The following is an 8,780-nucleotide window of genomic DNA, read 5'->3' on the forward strand; positions in this document are numbered from 1 at the left end:
TTCTCAAATGACTTAAAGAAGGGGCGTCAGACTCAATTTCATCGCGGGCCACTTTCGCATAAAGGTTGCTCTCAAAGGGCCGGTTGTAACTATAGAAATATATAATATATAAAATAATGTATTGTATTACATCATTGCCTCTGAATTGGATTATTATCGGATAGGATAATAACTTAGTAATTAATTACGTCTGAAAGCAGAAGTCCAGGGCAAATAATTGCAAGTCTCTTCAGTGCGCATGTCACAAAACCAGATGCATTGTGGGACATGTAGTTTATGGGCAACCTGCTTCTGTAAAGTGGCATGTAACCGATGAACGTATTATATTCTTTGCAAGCTCTTGCGGGGCCACATAAAATAAAGTCGCGGGCCGGATTTGGCCCCCGGGCCTTGAGTTTGAAACCCCTGACTTAAAGCTTTTCTCGTTGGACTTTCTCTTTGACTGAGGCCCAGATTTGGCTTCATGCACACAAGTGGCTGATCTTGATGTCAAGGTTATTTAAAAACTGTACCGTCTGTCCCATACAGATATCACATTACATTTAGCTGACGCTTTTATCCAAAGGGACTTACAATTAGGGTTGCCAGAAACTGACCATGATCAAAATCGATTATTCGGCAGCCCTGGCGAATAATAATCGATGGCGGGCTTCCTCCAAGTTTACAGTAAAACAAACTGGTGGTGTGACCAATGACCATTTACAATTATTAATACTATTACTATTATTAGCATATATATATTTATATATATTTTGGTTGAAACTAAGCCAGAAAAAAAAAAAAAAAAAACATTAAAAAAAAATAAAATCGATTTTTCAAAATAATATTCGATTATGGAAACTGTAGCGAATATTCGAATAATCGCTGGCATCCCTACTTACAATAAGTGCAAAACCATAAAGATTCAAACTCCGAACATCAAGGAAAGTGAAGATATATTCACTTCAACCAAGATCGTAATATAGTTAGTACCGGTGAATCGGATACAAGGCCTACATTAACTCAACAAGGGCTTCATGGTTTTTTAAATTGCCAAGGTACAATCGAAATAGATGCACTTTCAGTTTGCGACGGGAGACATGCAGAGTTACTACTGTCCTGATGTCGATGTTGAGATGTAGATCACAAGGTATCCTGATACGTGGAGCCAGTAGTTTGACGAAACGTTGATGGAAGTAGAAACATGCGATGGCTGAGTCCGACAGCAGACTGCTTATCGTTATGTTGAGGAAATCATTAACCTTTCATTGCTGTTCTCTTTCAGGACGGTGTTCACAGCTTGGTGTGACCCGGCGGAGAGTCTGAACCCACAGGAGAGTCAATGTGACAGACATGAAGAACCCGGACCAGTATGGACACAATCACAAGGAGAGTCTGGGTGAGTCCGGACTGACGTCGCCTTAATCTGCTTCCGTCGTCGTGCTGCAGACCGTTCCGTATACCAGGGAAGTCTTTTCAAAAGGGATACAAGCGCTAACATCGGCAAATAAACTCCTCTCCGGTTACTCTGGACGGTCACTAAGAATGTCTTCGCTTTCACGACCTTGGTGTCAAATCAAAGCATTTTGAAGATGTGGAAACCAAGTTCAGACTTCAGGAGTTACTCAAAGCTTCTTTTAAGCATATCCGAGTCATACGGTCAAGATAATCCGTCAGTGGGAAACTGGGTATCCTAACATGGTGGAGGTGGTGGAGGTAGTTTGGGGCGTAGGAGTGTAGGCAGAACTGGTGAGATGATGGTGTGGGCTAACTAATTTCGCTAACATATAACCACGGTTCTTACGGTCATTAAAAACAGGGAAAAGTCATGAAAATGTAACTAAAGTTGCGTCAAATATAATTTATATTTTATCTAATCGCCAAAATAGTAATAATGATAATAAATACTGTATCGTATAGTAATGAAACGTAAAATGGCATTTAAGTGACGAGGTATTTTGCTGGTGAGAGATGTTAGTGGCTTTAGCGTGTAGAAGCTACTATTTGATTTGTTTTAGAAAGGCACGACGTGTTTCAAATGCAGACCTTATTTTCCTGCTACATGTTAAAATAAACCATTTTCAGTGGTACCGCTGAGAAAGAGTACTTTTTTTGGTCATGGAAAATTAGGTAAAGGTCCTGGAGAAGTCATGGAAAAGTCGTTGGTGAAAAAGTGTATGAACCCTGTATAACTAGTATAAATATTAGCGTGGTTACGTGTCGGAAGATCCCTAAAAATCCCCACATTTTGTTTTCATAACGACACAAAAAGCTTCCCGTATATTAGAATTGATTTCCCCATAATCAAAGATATATCATTCATTAAGACCCTCTTCTTTCGGCAGGCCTTCGAGTAAACTTTGAGCACGGTACACCTGGAGTACTGCCATTTTTATCGCTATCTCCGACTTTTATTTTTGTACTCTATTTTATATTTTGATTTCTTATTATTATTACAATTATTTGTCTTTTATCTCAAAGCGTATCAGTATCCCGTGTTGTGAAGCACTTCGAGATTTGTCTTGGCAGATGAGAAGCGCTATATAAATTAAATATATTATTATTATTATTATTCAATACCAAAGTCACGATACTGGTCCAGTGGTTTCAATGATGCGGTAAAATACCGATTCCTCGGCTGAAATGAAAGCCAATGGTCGGTTGGATTTGGAAAATTCAATTGGCTAACGTCCTTTTTTTAAATAAATGGCCACAGACGAATGGACGTTATTATTCCAGCGATCACTAAAAAGACGCTAAAAGAAAACCTTCAACGATTTAACTTTCCTTTCTGTCCTCAACGGCCGGTGTTTTGAGTTCTCTCCCTTGGATAACGTCTGACGTGTCTCCTGTGTTGCAGTGTTTGCCGCCCTGTCCGGTCTGGTGCTGGTTCCTCTGGTTCTGCTGGGCTCGGTCCACGGTTGCCCCGGTGTCTGCTCCTGTTACGGGAACACCACCGACTGCTCCTCCGCCGGCCTCCTGTCTCTGACCTCCGTCTTGGTGCTGTTGGACCGGGACTCTCTGATCCTCCGCCTCCCCCAGAACAACCTCTCCTCCCTGGGCGCCACTGAGCTGATGAACCTCAGCCGCCTGGAGCTCCTGGACCTCTCCCAGAATCACTTTTCCGCCCTACAGCCCGGGGCGTTTTCCGACATTAACGGCCTGCGATTCCTCAATCTTTCCTCCAACTACCTCGGGAACCGCGTTTTCTCCGTCCCGAGCAACACCACGGATGTCCTGGAGGGTTTGAATGGGAGTCAAGGGAGCGCCGGATTGAGCAAGGACGCGTTCAGAGGGCTTTGGAGGCTGCGAGGACTCGATTTGTCCTTCAACGGCCTCCTGTGGCTGCCCAAAGGTCTCCTGGACGGGCTGCAGAGACTCGACTGGCTCTCCTTGGCCAGCAATCGTCTGGCGGCCCTGGACCGGGTCACGTTCGAACCCCTGGTGGGGCTTCAGGAGCTCCGACTGGCAGGGAACCCTTGGGAATGCGACTGCAAACTGAGAGAGTTCAAGCACTGGATCGAGTGGCTGATTTACAGGGGTGAGCACACTTTAGACCAGGGGTGTCAAACTCAAGGCCCGGGGGCCACATTCGGCCCGCGACTTCATTTTACGTGGCCCCACAAGAATATAATATGTTTATTATACGGTTACATGCTCCAGAAGCACGTTGCCCATAAACTACATGTCCCACAATGCATCTCAAATATGACTTTTTTCTCAGAATTTGCATTTTTTCATAGAATTCCTTTTCTCAGAATTAGATTTTGTTTTCAAAATTTCACTTCTATTTCTTTTTTCTCCAGAATTTGGCTTTTCTTTTTAAATCATTTTGGGACATACGCACTGAAAAGACTTTTGCCCTAGACTTCTGCTTTCAGACGTAGTTAATTATGAAGTTATTACCCTATCCGATAATAATCCAATGCAGAGCAATAATGTAATATAATACATTATTTCATATATATGATATATTTATATATGTATTTTTATATAGTCTTAAAGTTACAACCGGCCCTTTGAGTGCAACCATAATGCTGATGTGGCCCGCGATGAAATTGAGTTTGACACCCCTGCTTTAGATTCTCTGGAGCTGGTCTGCTTGAAGGCAGAGCCAGGAGAATCACTTTCATGTTAAGTCTGTACTTCAAATTAGGGATGCCAGCGATTATTCGAATATTCGTTACAGTCTCCATAATCGAATATTATTTTTAAAAATCGATTTTATTTATATATTTTTTTAATTATTTTTTTTATTATTTATGTATTTTTTTTTTTCTGGCTTAGTTTCAACCAAAATATATATATATAAATATATATATGCTAATAATAGTAATAGTATTAATAATTGTAAATGGCCATTGGTCACACCACCAGTTTGTTTCACTGTAAACTTGGAGGAAGCCTGCGTGCAGAGCAGACTGCTGCTGCAGCTGCTACACACCGACCCCACCCCCCCTCTCCCTCACACGTGCGTGCAGCACAGCCGGCCATTACCAACTTCACTTCAAGGCCACGTCGTTGTGATGACATGCTTGTTTGTTGTTTGTCCTGTTAAACATGTTTCAGTAAAGACGTTTTTTTTTTTTTTTCTCCCCTGGGGGGGGGTCGAATAATCGATTATTATTCGCCAGGGCTGCCGAATAATCGATTTTGTTCTTGGTCAGTTTCTGGCAACCCTACTTCAAATGCAGCCTAATCAAAGCAATGCATCTCTGCACTGTATTGCATTTTAGGATCGACTGGTGCTCAAAAGAGTGCTCAAAAGAGTGCTTCGGTCTGATGTCCTGAACAGCCAATATTCCACCTGTTGAGCCCCGAGCCTGTTGTTCAGGTCTCAGGCTCCAAAAGGACATTCCCAGAACAAATGACCGTATCTTCTAAAAGGGTTACGTTAATAATCTTTGTTCTCAAAGTAATGATAAACCTGTGCGCTGGATGTAGAAGTGTCAGAGTCAATAAAGATGTTTTGATTTTAAAGTAAATTCAGATTGAACATAGTAAAAAAATGTAAATGATAGTGTCCGTCCAAAAAGGAAACATGACTCATAGTGAAAACCACCCTTGATGATGGGATGGTCGACTAAAAGCTTTAGGAATCCAAACTACAACATATGAGAAGTACCCTGTGTCAAGATCGATGCAAAACAAGTGACCTTTGACCTTTTTAGAGAGGCTTAGCAAAAAGAAAAACCTTCTGGGGTCATTTGGGTGGATTTGACCTATCTCTGGAACCCATTGGTCGATTTTGATGATTGACGTCTCTTTCTGACCGTCAGAGCCAATGGGATCGAGGGGAACTCCCACACACTCCTTATTTGGTAATGTGTGTGTGTCAGACTGACGCATAGCCAAGACCGGAAGCTGAGATAACTCTGGTGGCTACCATTAGCAGCTAACTTTACTCTCTCTCTCTCTCTCTCTCTCTCTCGAAGAGAATTGCCTTGCGTTGAAAAGTGCTATATAAATAATAAAATTAACTTGCCTCTCTCTCTCTCTCTCTCTCTCTCTTTCTCTCTCTCTCTCTCAGACGGACAGGTGGACGCGATGCAGTGCAGCCTCCCGGGGGATTTGAAGGGTCGAGATATCCGCAGCGTCCCGGCAGAGATGTTCACTCACTGTCTCCAGGTAACCTCCAACAACAAAGAGACGCCAGGATACGCCAGCAGACCTCCGTGTCCGCCGGGTCGAATCAACACTAACGAGGAATGCGTGCGCCAACGATATCGACCCGTCAGCGTCCGACGCGCCCACGGCACGCAGATCGTCGCGGGCGTGATTTGCGGCACGGTGTGCGTCATGATGGTGGTGGCGGCGACTTACGGATGTGTTTACGCCTCGCTGATGGCGCGGTACCAGAGAGAGATGAAGAGCCGAGGGCAGCCTCTGATGGCCGAGTGCGGCACCGACACGGACCTGGAGGACGGACAGCTGGGTTCTCCGGAGGACCTGCCGCCCAAAGAGGCCATCGTGCACGGGTATCGGATCAGCAGCTTCTGACACGTCTGATTTTTGTATTCTTCCAGGACACTCAACGACTTCTGGAGGCGGAAACGGACTCTACTTCCCTAAGTAGGCAGAAGCTAAAGATTTCACTGTAAAAACCCAGTACAACATCCAGCTTTCCCAGTGCACCTTTTACTGTTGTAAACCATTCTAACACCGATAAATCAGACTGGCTATTATACTGGCGGATGTCGTCTCCGGGGACACGCCGCCTAAAGACGTCATCGTGCACGTTATCGAATCAGAGTCTTCCAACCCGCTGCTTTTGGTCTGATTTCCTGATTCTTCCAGGACGCTCTGGAGACAGAAACCCTCTGAACTGATCGCTAAGGCAGATGCCAGCCATCCTCCGGAGGAAACCCATCTCAGCCTCTTGTATCCCGGTCTTTCTCTTCAACAAGCAGGTAGAAGCTAAAGCAGGTAGAAGCTAAAGCAGGTAGCAGGTAGAAGCTAAAGCAGGTGGAAGCTAAAGCAGGTAGCAGGTGGAAGCTAAAGCAGGTGGAAGCTAAAGCAGGTAGCAGGTGGAAGCTAAAGCAGGTGGAAGCTAAAGCAGGTAGCAGGTGGAAGCTAAAGCAGGTAGCAGGTGGAAGCTAAAGCAGGTGGAAGCTAAAGCAGGTGGAAGCTAAAGCAGGCGGAAGCTAAAGCAGGAGGAAGCTAAAGCAGGTAGAAGCTAAAGCAGGTGGAAGCTAAAGCAGGAGGAAGCTAAAGCAGGAGGAAGCTAAAGCAGGTAGAAGCTAAAGCAGGTAGCAGGTGGAAGCTAAAGCAGGAGGAAGCTAAAGCAGGTAGAAGCTAAAGCAGGTGGAAGCTAAAGCAGGTGGAAGCTAAAGCAGGTAGCAGGTGGAAGCTAAAGCAGGTAGAAGCTAAAGCAGGAGGAAGCTAAAGCAGGCGGAAGCTAAAGCAGGCGGAAGCTAAAGTGGAAGCTAAAGCAGGTGGAAGCTAAAGCAGGCGGAAGCTAAAGCAGGTAGAAGCTGAAGCTAAAGCAGGTGGAAGCTAAAGCAGGTAGAAGCTAAAGCAGGTGGAAGCTGAAGCTAAAGCAGGTGGAAGCTAAAGCAGGTGGAAGCTGAAGCTAAAGCAGGTGGAAGCTAAAGCAGGTGGAAGCTGAAGCTAAAGCAGGTGGAAGCTAAAGCAGGTGGAAGCTAAAGCAGGCGGAAGCTAAAGCAGGCGGAAGCTAAAGCAGGCGGAAGCTAAAGCAGGTAGAAGCTTACGGCATACTCCTTTAGTCTCCGCGCTGCAGCTTTGAAACTCCTCTGAAGCCGCTGAAGCACTTCTGCACCTTGACTTCCCGTCATATCGTTTCTCCTTTAGTTACAAAGCATTTTTACTGTTGTCTTTAGCATTCTAACAACAATACATAACTATTATAGAGGCAGTGTACGAACCGATTGCTCGGACCAGGAGGACGGGCAGATGTCTTCCCCACAGGACACGCCCCCAAAGAGGCCATTGGGCACGGGTATCGGATCAGCAGCTTCCGATCCGCTGCTTCTGTCTGATCCGCTGCTTCTGTCTGTTTCCTGATTCTTCCAGGAGGCGTCTTTCGTTTCTCCGACCCAGTTTAGATTGAACCACGCCCATGTCCACATGATGAATGTGTATCGATTCAGCATCAGAGAGTCGATGGGAGTATTCAAACCACTTCATATGAATTTCACGTTTTCAAAGTAAATGGTATTAAGTGCGTTTTTAAAATGAAAGAAGATCACAGTCAGGCATTTTGTTTAATATTAATTCACCATGGATTTAAGAATAATAAACTACAAGCCAATATGTAGCTTGTAATCGCTCGTTGTTGGAGCTTAGTACAGAACCATGCTAGAGTAGATGTGATATAACGTTAGCGGTGTTAACTTGGGCACCAGCTCTGTCTACATCCATGACGCAGTCACGAACAGCTGCCTGACGCAGGACTGGGAGCGGCTGAATCTATACTGGGTTGGAGGACGCTCCGTCTGGAGGGGGAACCTGCAGCTCCGAGAGAGAGAGGCTAATGGACTGTATTGAGAGAATGCCGCAGCACTTCCTTTAATGTATGGATGCTCTGTGAATTGTTATTCCCCGCGCTGCAGCTTTTGCTCCTCTGAAGCTGCTCATGCACTTCTGCACCTTGACTTCCTTAGTCCTCGAGACACATACTGTACAAAACCTCCTTTTGTTTTGAGCCAAAAACATGTGATTGTGAATCTGTGAAATGTGACTTTTCTCCGTTTTCTTTTTGTTTTCTTCTGATGTGTTATCTTATACGTTACATCCCCACTTTGTTATATGTTATACGTTACATCCCCACTGTGGGAGATAGTCCTTCCTCTGTTCGGAGGATGCCCCGTTGAATTCCCTCTAGATATCAGACACTTTGACCATGTTTTGCCTGCTGTTTCCACACCACTGAGGTCAAACAACATGTGAGCCGTACTGCCACCTACAGGGCGAGCATTGAACTGCAGCCCCTTAAATCCAGCACAAGTTATGAGGACTTTATTCCCAGCATAGCAGAGTGAAAGTGTGTTCCCCCTTGACTGCAATATCCAGATGTTTTCATGTCCCCTTTTCTTTCTGCGATAAGCACATGTCTCAAACTCAACTCAAGGACTGTAAATCAGGCGGAAGATAATAAACTCTATATTTATCTAATTATCTGGACGTGTTTCTTATTCTTTTAATAACACCACAATATGACTGCCACCAAAACACCAGCCTGGAAACAACATTCATCAAACCATAAGAAAACAAAAAGAGTAATTCTTGTCATACAAAGTAAAGGGTTCAACCAGGGCCGGTCCTAGACATTGTGGTGCCCT

At 44.6% G+C, this 8,780-nt stretch overlaps 1 protein-coding gene across 2 annotated transcripts; it reads left to right on the forward strand.

Annotated features, from left to right (window-relative positions):
- The first annotated feature begins 1,269 nt into the window (after positions 1–1,269).
- Positions 1,270–8,580, forward strand: LOC117441060 (leucine-rich repeat and transmembrane domain-containing protein 2-like). Of its 2 annotated transcripts, XR_011642791.1 has the most exons (4): positions 1,270–1,378; positions 2,840–3,520; positions 5,510–6,522; positions 6,569–8,580. XR_011642791.1 is itself a non-coding variant. In XM_034077257.2 (3 exons), exons 1-3 carry the CDS (start codon positions 1,333–1,335, stop codon positions 5,977–5,979), a joined length of 1,197 nt encoding a protein of 398 aa, XP_033933148.1. In that variant the 5' UTR covers positions 1,270–1,332; the 3' UTR covers positions 5,980–8,580. The 2 variants fall into 2 exon arrangements, 1 of the variants encoding a protein (XP_033933148.1); XM_034077257.2 differs by having other exon boundaries at positions 5,510–8,580.
- Positions 8,581–8,780: the final 200 nt, after the last annotated feature.

Source organism: Pseudochaenichthys georgianus, unplaced genomic scaffold (genome assembly GCF_902827115.2).
Source record: "Pseudochaenichthys georgianus unplaced genomic scaffold, fPseGeo1.2 scaffold_1440_arrow_ctg1, whole genome shotgun sequence".
Lineage (NCBI taxonomy): Eukaryota > Metazoa > Chordata > Actinopteri > Perciformes > Channichthyidae > Pseudochaenichthys > Pseudochaenichthys georgianus.